This window comes from Schistosoma haematobium, chromosome 1 (assembly GCF_000699445.3).
Source record: "Schistosoma haematobium chromosome 1, whole genome shotgun sequence".
Classification (NCBI taxonomy): Eukaryota; Metazoa; Platyhelminthes; class Trematoda; order Strigeidida; family Schistosomatidae; genus Schistosoma; species Schistosoma haematobium.
Window position 1 is genome coordinate 30,365,424 of NC_067196.1, and position 25,696 is coordinate 30,391,119.

Genomic DNA, 25,696 nt, shown 5'->3' on the forward strand with positions numbered 1-25,696 from the left:
AAGTCGATCAGATCGTTGATCCCCGTCAAGGTCAAAGACAACCAGCGCACAACAGTTAGTCGTACGCCATGGACTGACCTGAGCGGCGGTGGTCACGCTTTTGTTTCTGCTTACTTTAACTTATATATTTCTGTGATAACGTCCTTTTTGTTGTACGGTCTTCAAGGAATCCATTGTGCCCTAATACGACGAAGAGGTAATCCACGTTAGGTGATGAGTACAAGGTGCGACTTTGATGTTAGCTGTTGATCACACCATTTCTGTCTAAATCGAATAGGTCCCTAATCATTCGAAAGAAATCAGCAACGTTGATGATCCACGTGTGTAGTTTGATTTTCGCTATTAAACTGATCATTTTTAGTGAAGAAACATCATATCTCTTATTAGTTAGAAATGTTTGTGCTTCTGGAGACATTGGTTGTCAATCTGAATATAATGAACTTATATATTCATTAAGAACGTTTATAAATTAAGTGAGCCATTTTTAATTTGGTGTTACATTTAGACCTACAAACGTTGTCAAAAACTGTTCGAATTATTTAATCTAGTGCGGTTTGTTTAGGCATTTTATGAGATTCAAATTTATAATCAGAACCATACCATATCAACACATTGTGTGGTGAATTTATGTGAAGGGAAGAAAACGACTCGTGACTGCAATATTCACATCCAAATACGGAAAGATTTACAATGCAATTACCTATTCTGACTTTCTAAGACGGGAGAAATAAAAGAATCACGACACAGGGATTGGTTTCGCTGTGTAATCAATAGTTCGTACAATTAAATTTATCAACAAGTTTGTTAACACTATTTGTTACAATTGTCCGGTTGATGACAAAAATGGCGAACATCGTTCTTCTTTTGTCGGTTACTCTCACAAACCCTGAAACCCAATCATGAACTGTCAACACCAGATACAACGTTTGCTGGAATCACAGACGTAAATATAGACACTTCGGTTCCAAAAACGGGACACTGTCAAGATAAAGCAAGCTCACTAGGTGTCCTGGCATATAGTGAAGCCGCTAAAGATATTCTTCGTTGTAAAAAAGATTTTTGGAATTATTCTGCCATCGACACCGTTAAACTTATACTGTTGGAGTAAAAGAGCCTTTTAGAGGCAATAACACACCATAAATCATGACATTGAGAATAACTAATACAAAGTTGTCGGACTCTTATGGAAAAATGTTCATCATTACTAAAAACAGACGTCTAAAAAGGTAACGTATCGACACGACCGCTACAAGAGATAACATTTAGAATATTTTAGTCGATATTATCTGATCACGCCTGTTCTTATCAAGGGTTTCCAAATTATACGGACAAACTTTCGTGATAATTCGGTTAGTCCTCGTTGGAAAACTGGCCCATTGGCTGCCTCATTGTCTTGAACATGAGAATTTTACCGTACCAGTATATTACATTCTCGATGATTTCGTCAGTGGAAAACTAACTTTGCATCATACTGAAGTGTTACAAACTGATATTAAGTCAGCCGTAACGTTTTAAAGAAAATATAAACGCACTGTTCGATTAAATAAAAGTCAGGACAACCACGTCAGTAAATAACCACTCATCGACCAGTCTTACATCAGTGATGCACCGGTTCTAAGAAAAATCATTCATGTTACCGTCCTGACCGACAAGACAGAATAATCTGCCAGTTAAAAAATATTACGATTGTAGGGCAGGTCGTTCTTGTTTGTCGAGACTTTGCACTTAAAATGGTCACCACGTTACTATCAGGAGTATGAGTGTAGTCGTAGCGTTAGATCACAGGAAAGTCTTTCGTATGGTGTGAAACTCCAGTAATGTTCTTCACCGAAGATCTTTTGATGGATAGGATAATTATTGGTGGTGCAACGAAATCTTATATTGGCCTTATTTTCATTAACAGACACTCATTTATCTTGAATCTTCTATCATTTTGAACGCTATATAAGACGCTCATGTAATCAAGTGACTAGACATGTAACAGCATTCCGACCCTTACCATAAAACAAGCTGTGAGTATATTAGAGAAAATGAGAAGACATGTTTTATGAGTGGTACTGGTATTGGGAGAGAAATTACATGTGAAATGATGTTACTTAGTCATAGATTATCTCGCAAACCCAGTTTGCTATGATCATTCGTCTAGTGGGCCATAATCATCATACCAAACGCAAGACACGGAAATAGATGCTGAGAATTGATTTCGTTTCACCGACTATTTGCGCACTCTGTAAAGGCATATAGATGAAAACAACCTCTTACAATTCATTGAATTGCGTGAAGAAGAGGCAAGGTGCAGCGAGTTTAACTATCCAGCTCTAGTTTTGGTTTCAAGACTGTATTAATTTGAATCTAACGGTATTGGTGATCGTAGTTTATTGCCCTCCTTGATAAATGTAAGTTTATTGTGTGTGCTCGCTGGTTCGTCCACCCATTTTTTAAAATTATCTCCTCTACACCCCTCTTTATTCTGTTCCCTTGGTACATAAAATACCTCTTCGACAAATGCAAACCTCCACACAAGGCAAGAATAGATTTATCTATAGAATACCCTAACTTGATCGATAAGTTTAAGCATCATAAACCGTTATTAGTTTCATCCTGAAACTAATTTCTTTCTTTTTCATCATCCTTTAAGCCTCTCTATGGGTTTTAGAATATTTCAACCAGTTCCCTTTCTATATGTATAAATAACTAATCTTCGATTAGGTAAGATCAGATGGTTCCAATAATTCTATCATCCTACAATATTTGATCCTCTTAAAAACACCAATAATTAGCGAATGAAATAGTCTTGCTGACGTCACTTTAATACTAAATATGTCCGGTATTAGTTGATTGCAAATGAATTTGTTTGTATTCTCCAATGGCTCATTAACCTCATGGCATTTGTTTGAAGCTATTGACGCTAGCAACGGTGAGAATTGGCTTTCCGTTGTTCAATCAATATATGTATACATTTTGTGCATGTTGATATTATTGTATAATGCTATAGGAATAGTAATTCATTTTAAGGATATAGACGGCCTCGGACTATTTTATATTCGTTCGGAAAATTGTTTAAAACTCTTGGGTTTATAGCTATAAACAGTTTCAACATAAACATGGACCTTCTATATTAATCATTACGGCTTTCATCATGAGATTATGTCGACTATGATGCTAAAAAAGATTTGGCTGGGGAACCTGTTTTGCCAAAACAGTTTATGACATTTATGTTGTACTTTGAAATTTCAAAACGTTTTCCAAAATGATCCTTTTTATCGGTCTATTTATATTTCGGTTCCTTAATTAAGTCGACAAACTGGCTCTATCTGCCAAATACAGTGAAGTATTTCTGAGATTCATAAAATGTTAATGCAATAATATGTATAATATGTATAATGTGTGTGTATGTATAATATATACATTACTTACTTACTTACGCCTGTTACTCCCAATGGAGCATAGGCCGCCGACCAGCATTCTCCAACCCACTCTGTCCTGGGCCTTCTTTTCTAGTTCCATCCAATTCTTGTTCATTTTTCTCATGTCTATCTCCATTTCTCGGCGTAATGTGTTCTTTGGTCTTCCTCTTTTCCTTTAACCTTCAGGATTCCATGTGAGGGCTTGTCTTGTGACGCAGTTGGGTGCTTTCCTCAATGTGTGTCCTATCCACTTCCAGCGCTTCTTCCTGATTTCTTCCTCCGCTGGGATCTGGTTTGTTCTCTCCCACAGTACGTTGTTGCTAATAGTGTCCGGCCAATGGATCCGAAGTATTTTGCGCAGACAACTGATAATAAACACCTAGATTTTCTGGATGATGCCTTTCGTGGTTCTCCAGGTTTCTGCCCAATATGGTAGAACTGTCTTGACATTTGTATTGAAAATCCTGACCTTGGTGTTGGTTGACAGTTGCTTTGAGCTCCAGATGTTCCTCAGTTGTAAATATGCTGCTCTTGCTTTGCCGATCCGCGCCTTCACATCTGCATCAGATCCACCCTGTTCATCAATGATGCTGCCCAAATACGTAAAGGTTTTTACATCTTCCAAATCTCCGTCAATTGTGATTGGATTGGTGCATGTTGTGTTGTATCGAAGAATCCTGCTTTCCCCTTTGTGTATATTGAGACCTACTGCTGTTGAGGCTGCTGCCACACTGTTCGTCTTCTCCTGCATTTGTTGTTGCGTTTGGGATAGAAGGGCCAGATCATCAGTGAAGTCTAGATCGTCCAACTGCATCCTAGATGTCCATTGTATCCCGTGTTGCCCTTCAGACGTTGACGTCTTCATGATCCAGTCGATCACCAGGAGAAAGAGAAAGGGTGAGAGTAAGCAACCTTGTCTAACACCGGTCTTCACTTCGAACGACTTTGTCAACTGTCCTCCATGCACGATTTTGCAGTGTACTCCATCATATGAACTCTGTGTGATATTGACTATCTTCTGAGGTACGCCGTAGTGTCGAAGAAGCTTCCATAGTGTTGTTCTGTCCACGCTGTCAAATGCTTTTTCGTAGTCAATGAAGTTGATGTAGAGTGATGAATTCCATTCAATTGATTGTTCCACAATGATCCGTAGAGTTGCGATTTGGTCTGTACACGATCTATTCTTACGGAATCCTGCCTGTTGGTCACGAAGTTGGGCGTCTACGCAGTCCTTCATCCTGTTTAACAATACCCTGTTGAGGACTTTTCCCGGTATTGAGAGAAGAGTGATGCCCCTGTAGTTATCACACTTGCTGAGATTGCCTTTCTTTGGTATTTTGATCAGAAGTCCTTCTTTCCAGTCTTTTGGTACTTGTTCCTCATCCCAAATCTTATTGAAGAGAATGTGGAGCATCCTTGCAGTTGCCGCTACGTCTGCTTTCAGTGCCTCTGCTGGGATGTTGTCCTGTCCTGCTGCTTTGTCACTCTTGATTTGTCTGATGGCCATGCTGATTTCTTCAATTGTTGGTGGGCCAACATCGATAGGGAGGTTCATGGGTGCTGCTTCGATGTTGGGTGGGTTCAGTGGAGCTGGTCGATTCAAGAGTTCTTTAAAGTGTTCTATCCACCTGTTTCTTTGCTCTTCAATGTTGGTGATTACCTCACCTTCCTTGCTTTTGACTGGTCGTTCTGGTTTGCGGCGATTTCCAGAGCGTTTCTTTGTCGTGTCATACAATTGTCTCATGTTTCCTTCTCTTGCAGCCTTTTCCGCCGTCATTGCTAAATCTTCCACATATTTACGTTTGTCGGTTCTGATGCTCCTCTTCACTTGTTTGTTTACTTCTGTGTATTCAATATATATATATACATAACAATCCAAAAAATGCAAACTGACAAATAACGTAGTGGAAAAGCTGACTCAGTGTCTTTCAGTGAAAACAGATGATTTTACATAACCATGTACTAATATCGAGTGCAGGTTTACATAATCGAAACCTGCATATCTCTAGTTCGTCACAGTATATATTCCTGGTCGCTAGTGCATTGAAAAAGAATCGTTGTGTTTTTCGATTCTGTGATGTGGCATTTTTTGTTGGGGCAAATTACGTTCCTATTGCTACTGCCACCAACTGGATCTTTAAACGAAAAGCATTGTTGAAGCAGCAGTGCAGGACAATTAGTCGAGTATTGTAGAATTTGAGGTGACGTTTTCCTCTGAAATCTCCTTCCTTTTATACCTAAACTAGTTTCTTATGAACAAAATTGGAGTTGAACACTAGATTTTTTGTTTATTGATTTGCTATTTCAGTGAATAGCACTACTACGATTAATATGTGATGCGTCTTCTGAGTCGTTTTCCATTGTATTCGTTGTTTTTTCCTATATGCGGTGAAACATGGGATGATATTTCTATGCACTTCAAAATTACTTGTTTCATGAAACAGCTGCTGGTGTAGTGTGACTTGACATTAATCTAGGGATGTAAGTAGTGTTAAAGCTTTGGGTAGCTACTCATTTGGAAATTTAAAAAATATTGCTTACAAATAAAGGAAAAGAAGAATGAAAGTCCAGTCTCAAGTTCGCCACCGTAGCGGATCAAGCGAATGTTATCGTGGTCTTGATTGGATTTCTCTTAATGCCATCCGACAAGATTTATTGATGGTAATTTTAGGATTAAACCACAACAGTATATTTCAATCTTATTCCTGAAAGTTAATCTACAGGATATTGTTTTTACAAGCGTAGGAGTCATCACTTGAAGAGTTATTTAATTTTTCCTTATATTCACCTTTATGCCATGATATATTTGATGAATTAAGTTTTGGAGCTCATAGAATATTGGTTAGTTTTCGTGCTTTACCTGATAATGTTGATGTTTGTTTTGTAAAAGGGAAAATAAAGATAATAGAACATAGACGACAGATAGATAATATTTGCATGGTGTTTTGGAGATAATGCAAGACTACATTTATACCAATTATAATAAAAATAGACTTAGATTTATCTAGAGTTTTGATGTGCCTCGAATGTCAACCAAGATGTGAGCAGTCATTTGCAAGAAGTGTTTTATAATTAAATAAAATTTTCAATGAACATGTTTATTTGTAAACATTGATGGAAAAATAAGTTATCGATCAAAATACATTAGCCTGCCTTGATGACACAGTATTTTTGCACGCTGGTTACAGTATTAAAGACACAGAAATACGGTTGGCTTAGTTTGATTTGACTTAAGCTTAATTTGATATAACCTGTCACCCTGGTAAGGTCGAAGTAAATCAGTACAATAAAGCTTACAGAACGGAATGAATAACTTTTTTTTTATATCTTTACGCTAACCAAACCGCCGCTGACAGATGCTTTGAAATGAATATCGAGAAAGTTGTACATTTTTCACTGAATTTCTCATGTAACAGTTGATAAAAAAGGTTTGTATAAACTTTTAAAACGTGTCTTATTGGTGTATATGCATCAGGACTCAGTAGCTAAATGGATAACACGGCAAAATATGAAGCTAACGGTACTGGGTCCGAGTCATTAGCTCTGAGATGCAGATGCATCCAGCTGACGAGTCCCAAGAAAGATAAAATGCGCATCCTGGATCCCACTGTCAGCCACCATCAATATTTGCTTGTATTGCTATTTTCTTTGACGAGTATTTGGCAAATTTGTGATTTCTTCTAGCCCACAAAGATAGGTTTCTCTAATGTTATTGTTAAACTTAGCTGCTGCTTGGAAATAAAAGCCAATAAAAAACAATATATTATAAAATGTATATAACTCACTCTACTATTCTTTGTTATGAAAGTTTTGAGTATAAACCGCAATAAACCTATGGAACTTTCAAACTCTCTACAAGTTTATAAACTTGAAGCACCGGTATTATAATTCCTGTCTAATTTTGTTGTTTAGGTTGTTAATTCACAACACTAATTGTTTTCGATTTAACTATTGGGTAGATAGTATTTGGACCATACAGTGAATTTCAAGCAAGCAAGTCAAGGCTGTTGACAAAGTTCTGGTTTTTTGCTTACTTAGATATCTGAGTCATAAGTCTTGTATGTAGGCTCATCGTATTTCAAAGACACACCAGCTGGATCCTGTTGGAAAAAAGTGGTAGGAGAGTAGGCTACCATATTACACTAATGCATGAAGTATGCTGAGTATTAGTTGTTTGACGTTTTGCTATAGTACTTAAAGTTATATTAATCCGTGGTTCTGTAAATTAACGACCGGTCTAAGCGTGGTCATGCTTTATCTCTAGGATCCTCATTCTACAAAAGCTAACATTAAATATTTTGATAATATGCGTGAACGCTTAAATCTGTTAATGTTTACGCAATGTAAAATAACAACGTTTCGCTGCTCTTCATTTGTGACACTGCTACACAATAAGTTTGGCGTAAAGTATGTTTACTCCTTGTCGATAAAGGAAAAGAAATAATAGACCTTTTGTGCGCTATTTTCTGGAAACTAACTCAACTTTACCATATTTGTTGTTTGCTATTCACCATATAACAATCAATATACTGTTTGTGCCTTTTATGGCGTCCTAGATTGTCATTTCTTCTTTAAAATTACTTAATTTTGAGCAAGAGGATATTTATTGTCTTATTGTTTATTAATTTTATGTTAGTTTACAAAGTTCCTGAATGAGTGATTTAGAATCTTTTGATGAAGATAGCTTAATTGAGAATAAAATTGATCATGAAACTAGATATGGAGAAAAAACACAGAACAAAAATGTCAACTGTATAATGAATAATGACATCGTCAACAATAATCATGATATCAATGGTGACAATATAATTTACTACAATCATGTTGAAAATGAAGCAGTTGATGTACCGATAAAAGAATGTAAATCATCTGATTTAAACCCATCAGTTATTCATAATTATGAAAAATTTGAAGAATCTTTAACATCTGAGTCAGTTCCACCATTAAATTTGCTCTCTGAAGAGAGCAGTATTATTGAAGCTACTGAATCATGTAAAAAAGCATTTAATATTGACTTGAGAGCTGAAAGTATGACATCTGTAAGTATTACGTATCAGCCATTTTATTCACAATATTAATGATTTTTACAATGGATTTTTACCATACATGCATGTATGAAAATTTTTATAAATCAACCTATTTGAAATAATTTCTAGTGATAGGCTGGGTTTTATATAAAGGATGAGTTACTTAAGGATCCAATTTTCGTACCCCACTGTATCTAAAGTTTTCTTCTAGTTGGCCATTTCATTAGCATTCAAGTAGGATTACCATTCAAATAGTTTTAATAGAATGACTCCATGCTATTCAAATTTACAATGCAATAAAAACTGTGATATGGCTAGTGAATTTCTGGCGAGTTTGAGTTTCTGGAAACGTTTGATAATGTTTCTTGATCTAATGTTCATTCATTCACCTTTTGTTGAAATCGGTAAATTTTACTTTCAGTTTGTGAGGGATTTTCGACTTACTATCGTTGTTTACAGTGTGTTCAAATAATGTACAATGATGATAAAAAATATCTTAAAGTAAACCTTTCTTTACTTAGGTAAAAGTGTTTGGTAATTAGTCTGATGAAAAAGTTGAACAGGTGAATCTCTTGAGAATTTTACTGATTATTCGTATGTATATACAAACTTAAAAATAACAGTAAGAGCAAAGCAATTTCAATAATATTTTTCATCGTTTTCAGTTCAACAATTTACTTTAATTCATCTTTTTTCCATATTGAACATGTTCTTATGAGATCACTTTGTTGAGCTCTTTCGCTAACAAATACATTACTCTCAACAATTTATTTCATTTTACAATCTTTTATAGTTTGATCGTTCTGTTATAGATATTTAAAAGATAGATTACTGAATTATTTTAGGGTCATTTACTTCGCTGTGTTTTCAATCGAGCGATTGGCTGAAAATTTCTCTGATAATATATGGAAGAGCAGTTTGAATAGATATAAGCAAACATTACAACTACTCTAATGTTCAGTAATTAGGATAAAAACAGAATTTTAGTTTTGTTAGTTAATTATTAATTCTAACTCATAAAGTGGGTGTGTACCATTTATATTTAAACACTGGAAGTTAAACAAAATGCTTGACCTTAGGTACCGACTAGTTTAATTCTCAACATTAAAAATGCCAAGTTACAGGTATTATCTTAATAAACTAAGACAAATGATGTTAAGCGAAAACAATATGGTACTCATTTCTCTTCATCATTTCAACTGTTGCGTGTACAATAGCGTTTGTCAATATTATAATGAATTCATTTTTCATTTATTAGAGTTTCTCATCAGTTGCATGCAACCTGAACAAAGGATTACATAAATATTGTTTAAAAATAAACATTATATTATGATGTATAGTTTATGACCTCATAACATAACAATAAGTTGTATTTAATATAAGAGGAAATAAAAGTAATCAGAGCAATCAGGTAAGATGTATTTGGGAATGAAAGATAAAGCAAATTGTTGGAGACTACTATTCTAGCGCTTGGGTCAATCTGCTCATAAAACACATCTGATTAAACCCTGTTAATCAGCTAATTAAAACGAATTCAAATAAATTACTGAAGGTCAGACTAATAAAGCAATCAACTGGGATTAAAACCTTTGGTCACATTCACTGTCTTAAGGTGATAAAAACAAACTGAGGACTAGGCGATGATGTTATGGTTCATAACAATAATGATAATTTCCAATTGAACTAAGCATTTCGGAGAATATATTATTAAATAATTTTATTTACATTGTACAGTGAAATTTATTTTAAAATGATTTTAACTTTGAAAGTCTATCGGTTTCGAACTACTGATTATTTCTCGACATTTTTATAGAATTCATCAGAAAATTCTCTTGAAGAGTCACGAGGTGAAATTATTCCAACTCAATGGAATCAATGTAGTCAAAAGTTAAAGAAATTACAGTTGGATAAAATTAATCCCAATAGATCTACCAAGAGTACTATGTGTGGATCGAATAATAACTATCAGTATGGTGAACCCATCATCCTTGGTGAAGGTAAATCTCTCACTCATGACCTATATATATATATATGTATATATATATATATATATATATATATATATACTATTAAACCAAGTATTATACAAAAATGTAGTTGTCAGTGCTATGTTACAAGTCTAGGTTTTTATTAACATTAAACGAGTTCTTTTCTACTAGATTAAATTCATTTCTTTCGTAAGTTATCTTCAAATTATCTAAAGCCCAAAGTAACAATATATATCAATGAGCTTGTGTATATTTTGATTTTGAAAGCTCTTGAGCTAAATCCTGTCAGAGAATGGAGAGTCTCATTGTTTTGTCTCTCTGATGGTTTTAAGTTTTTTTAGATATGAGCAAGATATATGGTTTGGAAATTTAGATTCTTGTGCTTAGTAACATTTTCTAGTTGGAAAATAAGTTTTTAACAATTAACAATGTCTTTGGTATGAAGATTACTGAATCTCTTTAATTTTATTTTAAAAAATAACTTTAGTCAGATAATCATTGAAATCTAAGATGGATTGAATAGATGTTTCATCCTAGTACAGGCCTCCTAAGTAGTGAGAATCTACTTCAGCATCATTGATAATTTCCTATATATAAAGGTTTTGATTTTACTAGTGACTAATATTAAGAAGTGATTCTTGGAGTTCTGGTGAAAACTAGTGACCATTGGAGTTTGGTTATCTTGGGTGTGACACAACTACCGTGTGACAATGGATGGTGATCGTCTAGAAATTTTCCGAAATTAGAAATGTGCACCATTGAATAGAAATTCAGTTATTTGAAAGTTAAATATTGACCACAAGTTCGGAGGTTTCCGGATTCAATACCAAGTGAAATCATGGAAAGTAGAATGGTGTGGATTTTTATATTAGAGTGAAAAGGCTTTCTGGTTCCCCTCAAACTTTAATGATTATCTAACCAAAGTGACAATGGGTTGTAAGATTTGAGAACCAATGGTATATCAATGTAAAGACGTCACTTTGTTAAGGTAACAGTATGCTGCCACGGCATCAGAGTAAATAGTTTTTCTGGTTAACCATTAGGAATTGTCAATAAAGGATAAAGAACTTCAGCACTTTGGTTGCGACTTCTTGGGATGCTCAGATTCATTTATTCGGTGAAGGAGATAAGTACTTGTACCACACAAAATCGACATTTTTAATTTCAACATTAAGTTAACATGTGTGGTGCATGTTAACCAGTTACATCCAATAGTAAGATCAACAATATTTTGCGTGATTGGATTGCGAGATCGTAGTCGATTGTGGTCATTGGATATTAAGGAAGTTAGTGGAAGTTTCCGATGAATGACGACGGACCAACGTTACATAAGCAGAGAAGTGTTAGTAAAATGGTACCAGAAAGGGCATCTGGTTCAATTAGTGATAGTGTAGAATAGTAATGAAGCAACTCCTGAAGGTCGTATTGTTAAACCACTATTCGAATTTGGCATCAAATTCTCATCTGCAACATTTTACGGTACTGAAAGCCTTGACAAAATCGAAACAATATCAATTTTTCCCATTTATTGTGTAAAAAGGTGATTTAGGATTAATTTTCAGTGAGATTTATGGTTAATACATTGTAAGAACGTGAAATTTAGTTTATGAAGTTAATGTTTATTATTAATTCTTAAATGAACGAGATTATTCTAAGGCGAGATACTTTTAACTCTGAAAAGTAAACGATTTAAGTAAATTTTGGACTGCAAAAATGTAGTCATTTTTTAATTATGAGGACGTTTCATTCTTAAACAGAAGCTATTCATGTTACACCTTCTGCTCAGTTAAATTCATTTTCATGATTTATTATTGTCTAGTAGCCCCTAGTTGTTTTGAATATATTATTCTTTATAACTATTTTGATCAATTGTCATACCAACTTCACCCAGCACTCTAACTCTGTGGTTAGTCATTCAGTGGTTCTAACCTACGTAAACAATATGTTGGAGATACCTGTGATCGTTCTCAACCAACTACACATGTTTTATGCCTTTAAAGTAACATAAACCCTACTGGTACACAATATGCATTCCTTCTTAGAAACAAAATGATATATCTAATTTTTGCCACAATCGATTCAGCCAAAACAAATTCAGACTATATTCTCTCTACGTGCAAAGGTTTTGTCAACCACCAACCCAGAAATGGTTACTGAGATGTAAACAATTAAATTGATGAATGCTTTCAATTACCTTAGTTCTCATAGTCAGAATGTTTATTAACCCTTCTTGATCATGAAACAGCAGTTTGCATTCAGATAGAAAAAACACTGATTAAATACTCCTGTAATGCTATTCAAGATTTCGACATGATTCTCACCAAACAAGACAACATCACTAAAATATGAAGATATTGAAACAACCAACGGGACTTATTATTTCCATCCATAATATATCTATAGTTTTGTACACTCTAATCCACATCTTACGTATATTTACAAAAACCTGACTTTTCAGTTAATATGCTCAAAATATGCTTCTTTCATATGTAGTGAAGTAATTTTGTTTTGTGTTTCGTAAACATCCATTTAGATATTATTGGCCATGAACTAGTTGTTAAAAATAAGCTAAAAACCAAACTGAATTTTATTGCTTCCAACAAAATGAACATTCATCAAGGAGGTGTTAAAAGTTGTCCCGTAACATACGGTCAACTTCATAAGGTGAAATCACAATATAATTCTGGGTAGGATAATTTTATATACTAAAGTTTTTTTGTTATTGTCAAAAAATAATATAATGTGTTAATGAATATCTGCACTGTTTGTATAGCTTAAAATGTCGGAATAAGAGATCAATGATCTCTATTGTTAACAATGAAAGTGATGTGTACCATGAAGAATTGAGATTCTTCCATATTAGTAGTAACGATCTCCAGGTTGTCCGTTACTTATTTATAAATACTTATTTATTCAACCTAATGCACCTTAGTCGATAGATTTCAATCATTATGAAAGACTGGACCGCATGATGTTGGTTTACACTTTGGTTAGGGACTGTAAACATCTTTGATCTGAATGAGTTTTTCATGGTTTGAACGATTCAATGATGAGGTCTTTGACCGTGACATTGGATGGTACAATGTCGAGTCTCACTAGAAGCACCATTTTTTTCAGGACTTATGATATACTTTCACGGAAGGTATCAGTAACCACGAAACCTTGATGGAAAGCTCCCTAACAACTTTCTCTAATCGTCTAATAAATATACGTGTATTTTGAAAAGTGAATCTTGTATATATCACATTTTCAACATTTGACATTGTGACATTCGAGTTCAGATTTCTTAGACATACTAAAAATTGTTCACTGAAAAATTCATCTGAATCGTTTGAATACTATGCTTTTTACTAGTAAAGACTTAAATGACTGATTTGTCAATGAGAATCTATTAGTAATTTCATTATTTGGATTGTTTCAATTTTCCAATAATGTGTACCTCAACAAGATTTTCATAAGATTATGATGAATACTTGTAAGCTGATAATATTACAAATATTATTTACTTATCTTGCATTCTATTCGAAATGTGTATGAAGAAATGGAAAAACCTGAGACTGCTTATGTTTAATTAAATAAACAATATTTGTAATTACTCAATATTTATTCGAGGTTATCAAAGTCAACTTCATCAGTTATGACTAAAGCACCTAATTCTACTATCGGCACTTATATACATCGTGGATATGAACGTAATAGTCATTAATATTGGTGAGACATTATGATATTTCGACATAGTTGCGTTTTGTGGAGATATAAAAATGTTGGTTAATTATTTTGGTAATTGTGCAATAGTATGTGAAGACTGACATGGTGAAAAGTATTATCACATTATTTATTGGGATGAGAGTTTAGTATTAATATCTTCATTCCATTAAATCAATCATTCAACTTTCATTTTCTGATCACCCTATTTCAGATAGAGATTATGTTCCATGATGTAAACAGTCAGGTGGCGCTAACGTCTGTCATATTCAGGTAGCCTCTGTTATGTACATGTCCCCTCTGTTGTATTAGCCGTCGTACTGTTGTTACCCGGAAAAGAGGAGCAACTGCAATTCTCACGACACTAATTGAAAACACAATGACTGGTTTAATAACAATTTATTGGCTTTCCAAAACAAGTCATCTATAAACGTCATCATTAAACTAAATATAATCATTTATATATGGATTTTTCACATATTTGACGATTAGTTAAGAAACATAATATAAATGGAAAGATATACAGTATTACTATTAAAAAATGCGATGTTCGCACAGAATATTGCAAACAATATAGATGTCACTGTGCAAAAGTCCACACCCTTCATACCGAACGAAATTTACACTTCACTGGTACTAACATATTGAATTGAAATAATGTTATATTGAAAAACATAAAACCAGTATTGCACTGACTAAGATGTTACACTGTGAATAAAAACAATCTTAAAATGTCACATTAGAAGCACAGTTAATTTAACAACGAGTAAGGGGAAACATGAACTTGTCTTCTTCTCCTGACTTATCAATATTGTACAATATAGGCTAGACACAACGTTCTTTCTGGATATTGAATGAACTATTAAATTATTTATCTAATTATGTAATGCTAAATAATTTGATTTATTAATAATGAACCTTAATAAATAGTTTAACTCAATCTTTTTATTTCACTATCATACAAAAATAAATAGATCAGCAAAATGTTTAACAAATAATCAATTTCTACTTAGTCCAAATTTGAAAATTACCAAACGTCATAGAGAATATTTTCAGTCGGATCCTGTTTTATGCTCTAATAGACAATTAATAAATAATAAAGAAAACTATATAAATGAATCACAATGGAATGGGAATAATCTGTCACAATTAACATCATCACCATCAATATTATCATCACCAACATCTTATAAACAAATAACACCTAAAATAAATCAACCACTTTTTGTAAGTAATTATTTGTTATTTCTATTTATATAAGTTAAGTGTATGTTTTATTTATATTTGATCATTTAAAAGAAATGTTTAAGATCTAATAAAATATGTTTTCTTTTTCCAAAGAACTACTATTAGTTTAATTGTTTTGTTCAGATTTCATGATTGATACATCAAAATGAAAGAATTGAAAGACAATCTTTATTTGTTCACCACATTGATGAATTGAAAACCGGAAGAAGAGTTGATGAATGTTGAAAATGTCTAAGAGACAACTGCTACCTACAAAAAAGTATTGACAAATATAAAAAACCTAAAAATACCAGATAAAAGAGACTACAATGAATAAAAAACAATAAATAAATAAATAAATAAATATGTAAATAAACTTCAAAGGTGATTACATCGCAAGGATAATCAGTAGGAGGCTTAACAATGCAACGGTTTGCTCATTTTATTCCTATCAGCGTTTAATCATTATGTAATCACTTGCTTCTGACCGTTTGAACCGTCGTCACAATTAGTGTAGTAGAATTTTCTTTTACATAAGGTATATATTTACAATATTCAGTCTATTGAATTTATTTACATAGTTGCTATACCATACTAATGTGTCTTCAACATAACTTCCAACTTAACTCCTTCATATAAGTAATTTAAACCTGTTTTTAAATATCACAGGTTGTAAGCAGCTAACGAGACCGGAAAGAAATAAAATGCTATTCTGCTAGAATCTTTATTCTTGCTCTTTTCAAAATTCAGTTTAATGTTACATGATCAAGCAAAGGAATATATTTTAAATTGAACTAGTTAATTTACCTGTTCTTATAGCAATTATGATTTTCTTCAGCTACTATACGATATTTTTTGGTTTCATATTTTGTTTACGAATATCAAACTACATTTCTTATGTCGCAATATTTTTCATTAATATATTTCATCTGTATTGAAATCATGATGATTTTAATTATTAGAGGTCAGTTTTATATTTGTTTATTGAATTTTCGTAAACAATATTTATCCAGCCAGCTTGGTCTGCATATTCAAATAAATTATACACATTACGCAATACAAAAAACAGTCCTGTAAGAGAAAATGACGCAGTAAATCAACCTATTGAATCTTACTGGGAAATCCAACCAACTTACAGTTCATATGAACAATTAAATGGATATAGTCTAAGTGGCAATACTCAAATAGAAAGTAGTAGAAAAGAGATCAGTTACAATTCCTACCCAGTAAGTTTGTCGGAAAGAGATAATGCTTTGCATAATTTCTTTGTGTCAGCCTTTTTTTAATAAGATAATCACACAGTCCTTAGTAATTGGCACAATAGTTGGAATATCATAGATCATTATTAATTATTGTTAATCCCAAAAACAGTGTTCCTGTGTTTTGAAGCTGTTGTAATTCATGAACCTATCACTTTACTAGTGATACTAACCTTGGCCGGTAATATGTTGTTAACATTTTGAGTACTGAATTAAGTTATATCAGCTAATCACCCGATAACCAGTCAGTTAATTCCGTATTGCGACTAAACCTACGATTTCAGGTTTATCATACACATGTTGTTGATGTTGTTGGAGTTAAGGATTTGTAATTGTAGAAATCTCGTAGTTTAAACCATGAAGCAATCCTAGCTTGACCACCATTGAAAACCTGGCAGCACTAGACAGGCTTTTTGTCTTAGTATGGAACCCCTCGGCAGTATTCATTTACGAACCCTCAACCAGGGATCGAACTCAGGATTTTCGGTCACGTTTTCGGACGTTTAACTTCTAGACTATGAAGTCGGGATATAATGGTGTTAATTTCTAGTTTTAGTCAATTCATGATATTGCGCAAAACTCATCCAATGTTCACAATTCTTCAGTGATGTTCTAGCTAAATTCGATTAGTGATTAAAATTGAAAATATTTGTTTCACGCTAATTTAATGTTAACTTTGGGTTAATTTGAAAATGGATTTTAGTACAACTGATTATTAGATTATTTATTGAAAACGTAGAGGAACTAAATTCATAGTGAGGATAATAGTCTTCAGTGCATCTCAAAATAATACTTATTATAACTATCATAAATTTGTTGAATTCTATTATTTTTAAGCATTATTTAATCCAATATAAATTCTAGTAAACTAATGATTTTATCTAGTTTTGTAATCTTTGTTATTCAAGTTTTAAGAAAATTCTTTCACTCATCTACTCATTAATTTATTGAATATAACTTGGGCATATCAATGAATATACTTAAATCATTTTAACTTGAAATACTAATAATATCGTCAATAACTATTCATCGTCATTCCACAGCACAGTGACCACATTGAAATGAAACTTGTAGATAACCAACAATTTTTTTTCATATTGTAGTGTATTTGACCTTTACTTTTTCAAGGCGGCCTGCTTGAATATCTGAGCTACCTGTTCCCACCATCTGGATATTTCAACAAGTTATCTAATTCCTTGTTTGTTTTAACACATCATTATGTCTATTAATCGTATAACCTATTCAGGTGCGTTTGTGAAAAGTTTACGACATTTCGCTGTACAAGTTACAAAAGAGCCCAATCAGAGACATCGTGGTTGCTGGCAATATGCATCCAAAAGAATATACATTAATCAGATGTCGATTCCTGAACTTCCAACATCTAACTGACGACCACCCAATATTTATCGCAAGGGTCGATCAAGAAATAAGAAGAAAACGTATTGAAATACTTTGTGCTGAGAATTCTATATTGTACCAAAAATATAATATTGAACAAAGTCATTAAAAATAATAATAAAACCTTATGTCTAAATGTTTTATTAAAAATTACTTATGGGTACCAGTGGGATCTAAAACGTGTAGTCTTCATGTTGGTTACTCGTCCCAGCCATGATGTCTATAGTGAGACTCAAACCCACTACCGTTCGTTTCAAGTGCTAATGCATTATGTACCGTGCTCATGAGTCCAAATATTCACGGACTTGTTCAGCGGGTATGAATTTTTTTTGTTAGTGTTTGAATTTTCCGTTGTTGATGTTATGGATTCCATGGCCTGGGTTCCACTGCCAAACAGACTCCAACTTTAACAAAACTTATAATTAGACGGTGACATCTGGGTCACTTGTTTATGATGCAGATATGGTATTTGTAGTCCTTAACTATAAAAAAAATACAAGAAAAGGCGAACCCTTTTCAATCTAAATATATTTGTTATATTTTGAAAAAACCCAAAGTAACCGTTTAAAGGGTAACGATAAATTATCAGACATAATGTCTTCTAGACTTTCAAACAATGATACTTTTGTTGTATATATATATATATATATATATATATATATATATATATATATGAGTAAAAGATTATGCACTCTGATATTTCTAAATAATTGTTGTTTGGTTTCTTGTCTACCTCGAAAACCTTTTAAACAAAAGTCTAATCTTTCTACTTAACAACATATTCATTTGCCTGAAATCTCCACCTTATCTTATATATCTTATGTTGAATATTCACTTATTACAGACTTCAGCATCTGGTGTATTTCGAATGGGTATATTGCAGCAGGCAGAACTAGCTAAAGCTCATAAGCAATTTTGTCACAAGTATTATTCATCACCTCCCATGGAACTGGAAACCAAAACACGTTTGCACACATTATGTTCACCAAACGTAAATACTCACAAAACCGCGCAACCATGTTTCAACAACAGTAACAGTAATTCACTTACTTCAGGAAACTCTAGCCAGCGGAAACCTTTAATGCTATCACAACAACGATATACACTCAAAGACTATAGTTTATTGCCATCAATCAACTCAAAATCACGTGGATTAGGTCCTGATATAGATAATGAAGAGTATCGTCAGAAGGTAAGTAATTGGCACTTTTCTCATAGAATTTGCCAAACTAATCATTAGGTGGAAAGCTGATGAAAAACGTTTTTGTCACTGTATTGGAAATAATGACAGTTGGAGAAGTATGACGAATGGAATAAATTTTCTGTTATTGACCTTTACATCAGTATTTCTAGTTTATTTAGTACTCGTTCAAGGTAGAAAAAATTAAAGCGCATTAATTGTTTGTCTCTATTATAAGTGACATCCCTAGTTTCTTTTAATACTTCAGTTTTGAAAAAAGGTGACTGTCTTATACGGAAAAATTTGAAGGTTATTTCTTTTTAAGGTTTTGAATCAGTATTACTAGTACCTAGTACTGCTTACTGTGGGTGGTTTGATGCACGTTATTAGATAAATAATTTAAAGGCATGACACTTTAACCACTTCAAGTTATCTTCTGAAAGTACTCAATATTCACTAGTTTTGATATGAACTTTTTAAATCCTTAAGTTTTCAAGTCATATCTCCCGGAAGAATTTTTTGCAGATTGTCTTTATGTGTAAGTGAAATTCGTTGCAAATTGAACTCGGTTGGGACCCTAATGAAAGTCAACGGGTGATTCACGGCCTTTTATATTTGAGAATATTTATCTTTCAAGCATTTGCTTTGTACGATATGTTTGAATACAATATTCGGCGAGACTCTAATTTATGGACGAGCCAATTAGAAGCGTTTGAGGAATTTCAAGGTCACGGCGCTAATTTCAATACCTGATGCTTACGTACGATCAGTTTACAGCGGATTTTAGAGAAGAGATGATTATTGAGCGGTTACAAGAGATGGGACAATTAAGAAGTTCCTTTACCTGCAACTGCGGTAATCAAATGACTGCAGTACCGTACGCAGACTTTCGTGATGACATTGTGTTTCGATGTTCTTTATGTTGGAAAAAGAAGGCATTTTTGGAGGGTCAGAAACTGGCAAGCAAGCACAATAATACCAATTATACAGAAATACGTGCAGCCGGGCACTACGATATATACAGATGATTGGAGAGCGTATAGATGCCTTCATAGACTTGGGTATGTCCATCATTTCGTAATGCATGAACGCCACTTTGTCGACTCTACTACCGGGATTCACACTAATAACATTGAAGCCATGTGGTCAAGACTGAAGGAATTTTTAAGACCGTATCACGGCTCCAGAGGACGCCTATTATGAAGCCATATGGACGAGTTTCTGCATCGTATGCAGTATGATTTCAGAACATCTGAACCTTTATCAAACCTCAACAAGTTTTTAAATCATGTAAAAGAAGAATATCCACTGCAATTCATTAGTTTCTTATAATATATTTTCACTTTATACTAACTCTTTTGATTGGGTAATAATTGTCAAGGTCACATAAGATTCTTTCAAAGGTCGTCCATAAATTAGAGTCTCGCCTTTTTTCTTTATTAAGCTTGCTCGAAAACTCCGACAAAATGTTTATGCAGAGCACATAAGAAAGTGTAAAGAAAAATCTAATGCTAGAGTTTTACACTCAGAAAACAATATTATTGGTTGTACTGATTCTCATAATGAAACTTCGAATTCCTCACCTGGTGACAAAAATTACAGTAATAAAGAAAATGAAGAAAAGTTTGAACCAGATGCTAACAAATGTTCAAATCCAAATCTAACCCAAGCTACACAAAACAAATCTGAAAATCTAAGTGATGATAAGTCGAAAGATAAACACAATACTTTGCTTTGTTCACCGCACCAAATATCTTTATCAAGTCATCAAACTTTTAAAAATGGTACAAATCTGGAATCTAAAACTGGGACTGCGAGAAATCCACCAGAAATATCAAAAGAGGAGATGAATAAGCAAAAGGCAGCAGAAAAACGTTTAGCTGTAGGTCTTTGATTCATAATAATAATAATAATCGTCTAATTTGTTTTTATTTTATATACAAGCTTTATGTATAATAACTTTTCAGTCACTATCATTATGAAAATAATGAACAATTTTATAGTGTTCTTATTAATAATCTCATTATTCTTATTGAAATATTCAAATCGTTGGAAAAATACATAGCTCAGGCATTTAAGTAGGGAGCTAAGAGTTCGTTCCAATAATATTAGAATACATATGATATCATAATGAATTAACCCAGCCGTTGTTGCTACCTTGACGTGGTGGTCGTGCTTGTCTATCGTGATGAACCAATCGAGTTATACTGGCTGGAACAATCGTTTCTCAAGGTCCTACCATGGCAGACAGGTCGGTTGAATAGCGGTAAGACTAAAAACAACAAACTCAGGGTTCGAAGGCTAAGTCGTACTTCTGACTGTACAGAGGTGTGACAGCAGTAAGGTGTTTCCTTGACAACCAGGATGACAGCGATGCTGCCTTCCCACAACGAGAGGTTGTGTTCAGAAAAGGTCGACCCTAAAAATGCACACCTCACCTTATCCCACGGATATCCGTCTCCGGCGGTAGGGTCTCAACAAGTACGGAGCTAACACGAAAATTACTCACAAAAAGGTCGTGTGTGACCGACCTCAAGCAGTTGTCCCTTGCTCACTGTGGTCACACTCTCAGGTTACTAATACCACCTCTAACCCACTATCCTTTTCAGGTACCTCCAGAAGAACCCTTCCACGGTGTGGGCAACCGGGAAGTGAAAACCGCTCTTGTTCCTCTAATTGCACTCGAAATCACTGTATTCATAATCAATCTGATAATGAATTAATAAAATACTGATATTGCAGTTGAAAAATGTAATTGAAAATTAACGAAAAAATTCCATATTTCCTGGACTACCTAATAAAAAAGTGTCATTGCTTTAAAATATTTTTTATCTATTAATCAATCAATTTCATAAAAATTTCATTTGAGGTCACAACTACTAAATTGTAGATATTAATAATTGGAAGGAAATTCTGGGCATAAAGAATGCTACGTTTTCATAAAAAATATACTCTTAGCAGTAGTAGTTTTCGTTTGTCTTCTAAGTCTTCTTAATAGTTAAGGACTAGGTCAAGAGTATATATATATATACTTCTATGAATCCGGTGTCCATCTTGTTGTGTTAATGAGGTATGGCAACTTAGAACGATGCATATATGTACCTGGTCCTACGTTGTAGCTGACTGACTGACTGAAGTATTGCTGAATAATAGAACCAGAAAAGTTGGAAAGGTCAGCTGAGGTAATTTATTCATGAGAATCGTTTGCACCATTGTTGACAACAGAAATATTATTTATGTCTAGGATGAGGTTGAATTCAAACTGCTGAACACTTGTAAACCAAACCGTTGTTTGTTTTATAGTAGTTATAATACTGAAATGGTTGTTTAAGTCTCTTATTTGTAAAAAGTAATCATATGAGGACAATTTCTGTTATGCAGTCGAATATATTAGATTTAACTGGTTGATAACCGAGTTAAAAATTTGCGAACTGAGTGAAATGCAAAATGTGAATCATTTATTTCTAGCTCAACTTATCGAAAAGTGACATTCCCTTATCACTCTGGACCTATTGATCTTGGATATAATACCATGTAGAAGGACGGAATTACATCACTGAGGAGTTATAAAACAAATAAATTTACAATTGAAAGTGATTAGACATCAAAAGTATCTGTTAGTACATTACATTAATACAATACAAAGTTCATAAATAATAACGAAATTTCACTTATTAACAGTAATATGTTTTATTTGATTATAGATGTTAAATTATGCAAAACATGTTACTCAAGTTTATTCAAACCATCGTCGAATTCACACAAATAAACAGAAACAGGTAATTCATTAAAATTTATTATTCTATGTAAATGGATTTAAAGAAAATATTTGGAAATTTCCTTAATTTTTTTTGGATTCATTGAATTTAGACACTAATACAATTGGATGCCGGGTCAGTGGTCTAGAGTTTAAGCACTCGTGAGTGAGACTGATAAGTCCTGGGTTCGAATCTCGCGAGGCGGGGTCATGAATGCGCACTGCTGAAGAGTCCCACAATAGGACGAAACGGCCGTCCAGTGCTTCCAAGATTTTCATGGTGGTCTAGCTTTAATTGACTCATGATCTCAACTGTTGAAATTATTTTTTAATAAAAGTTTTTGATAGTGTATAGTTTATATTTATTTGATTTTTTAAAATACAACACTGAATAAAATCCTGAAAACATTTATTTAGCTCATTTGAAATTATCGTTTTAATGTAAAAAACAAACAATATTGCATTAGATGACTAGATGCCATTAATTTGTTTTTGAAGGTAAAGTGTCTGATGGTTAGTAAACTTTATTGACAAACAGGTTAAAGGAAAATTGATCACACTTTGGGATTAGTTATGTAATATAAGATAATATTGGTTGACTCTATGGAGCAAAATATTTTGATTTTATTGGGCAAAAGATTGTTTTGAAAGGAAAAGTGTTGATGTTAGATAACTGCAGGTAATCGTTGGGAAACTTCAGACATTGGTTTCATGTTGACTGACACTTATCAGCACCGATAGCGTAATAGGAACATCGCAAATATAGTGATGTAGTTTCATAAACTGTAAAATGATCAGTTCACTCAATATTACAATTGAGTCGTACTGACCATTGCCATCTAGCACTAAATTTCAACGAAGAGTTCCCAGCTTCCAGTTAACTTACATTAAATCACTGTTCGTACGATGTTACCAGTAGTCATATTGTAACTTGAATTGTTTTAAATCAACGATAGACTAAACAAACATGACATTACTTCGAGCAAATGTATATTATTCTAAACAAAGTCATTGAACTACATTTTACCCAACAATTAAAAATAGAGAAATAACCGTTTTTTATGAGTTTCCTAAATTAATGTTACTCATCCAACAAATTCAGGCTCATAGGCTCAATCCGGATCCATACTTTCGGAGCATCAGCAAGTGAAACTACGTGACTATCGATATAAAAGTATGTGGAGCAGGATTCTAAACCTATCGAGAGAGAAAAAATATCAAATGATTTAATTGTCAAGGGATAAAAAAAGCCGTAGTTGAATAATTCATGAATACCCTATTGAAATAGTCACATAAAATATTGTATTTCATTTTTACTCACTTATTATTCTTTATTTCTTCACTTAATCAATGACTTTTGAACACTTATTCTTTATTGAATCTTTTTAATTTAGGAAAATGATAGGAATTTGAAAAAGTCTAATGATTACAAATTATGGTCAAAATCTGATGCAGAACTATTAGAAATGTTACGTAGACATGATGAAGATAGGAAGCGTTTTGAAGAGATTCAAAAGACTTTAAGAGTCAAGATATGAATTTTTTTATAGATTTTGTAATTTTATTCTTTTCTTTCTTCTTCGAAATAATTTGTCTTTCATATTTTAGAAATTATGTATGAATTCTAATTTATAATTTCCTATTTGTTTAGGTTAGTGAATTGATTTTTCTGTAAGAAAAATAAACAATATTACGTAATTCAACAATAATGACAATGATTGTAATGTATATTAAAATCTTTTTATAATTAAAAGAAAATACTTTGATGCAACGAAAGAGACCCATTGTGTCATTGAAGAAGAAAGAGGGCCATTCAGTGAAGAATATTTGCCTTTCGACGATTTTATTTATTTAAGATGTACAATTGCATTTATAGTTAATTTTATTTGCTAAGATGGTATTCTCTAGTTAGGTAGAATGGTGCTAAATACTGAAAAAAACTAGAAGTGGTACGTTGTTAAGCAAATGTGATTGTCAAAAAGAAAATATTCCGATGTTCGTTGTGGCTGTTAAACGCTAAAATAGTAAACGGAAATGTCTTAACATCGTATAAATAGAGTATTTTGTAGTCACAATTGATTGATCACTGGGTGGTGATCAATGTCATGCGTGTCTAGTCTTTATTTTGTATTTTGTATTATTCACTCAAATGGCTTTTGTAAATATCTTTTTATGATTTATACGTGATTTTTTATCACCGGCTTGTTTTATCAAGTAAACTAAGAATTACAGATCAACTGATAAATCATCAATTGAGTTTATTCAATAGTTCATACCCACCAATCTACAGTAAATCAAATGTAGGATTTTAATCAGCATTATGTCAAACTGACTGGAGTCTATTAAATTGAAAAGAAGTTTAACAAATTAGGTCAGCTTTTTTGCTGTATAATTTCACTAACACTCAGTTTGTTAAATGATACGGTAATTCACTAATACCAATGAATTACAGATATACATATATTCAACCATTTGAAACGAACTTTGTTACAGACTAAGTTCCTTATTTTAAAGGTGACTCTAAGACAATAGAATTTACTTGAATCATTATTTTACAAACAAAAATGAATGAAATGTTAATTATGTTTTTTTTCTTTTACGTGACGTTAATATTAAGTTTTTAATTGAATTGAAACTAGAATATTCATGTCAACCCTTCAGTGAAATCTCAACAGTTCACTTTTTTAAAGTTTAGTTTATACTTTATAGAACAAGATTTTGATCTTGTGTTATCAATAACTATTCACC

The 25,696-nt window shown here is 33.0% G+C and overlaps 1 protein-coding gene across 1 annotated transcript; it reads left to right on the forward strand.

Moving 5' to 3' along the window:
* Positions 1-2,891: 2,891 nt before the first annotated feature.
* On the forward strand, positions 2,892-24,810 carry MS3_00007276 (uncharacterized protein). Its single transcript, XM_012945131.3, has 10 exons — positions 2,892-2,917; positions 8,044-8,446; positions 10,248-10,431; positions 12,956-13,109; positions 15,102-15,354; positions 16,368-16,580; positions 18,856-19,203; positions 20,636-21,073; positions 22,896-22,970; positions 24,343-24,810. The coding sequence occupies exons 2-10, from the start codon at positions 8,060-8,062 to the stop codon at positions 24,484-24,486; spliced, it is 2,196 nt and encodes a 731-aa protein (XP_012800585.1). The 5' UTR covers positions 2,892-2,917; positions 8,044-8,059; the 3' UTR covers positions 24,487-24,810.
* The last annotated feature ends 886 nt before the right edge of the window (positions 24,811-25,696 follow it).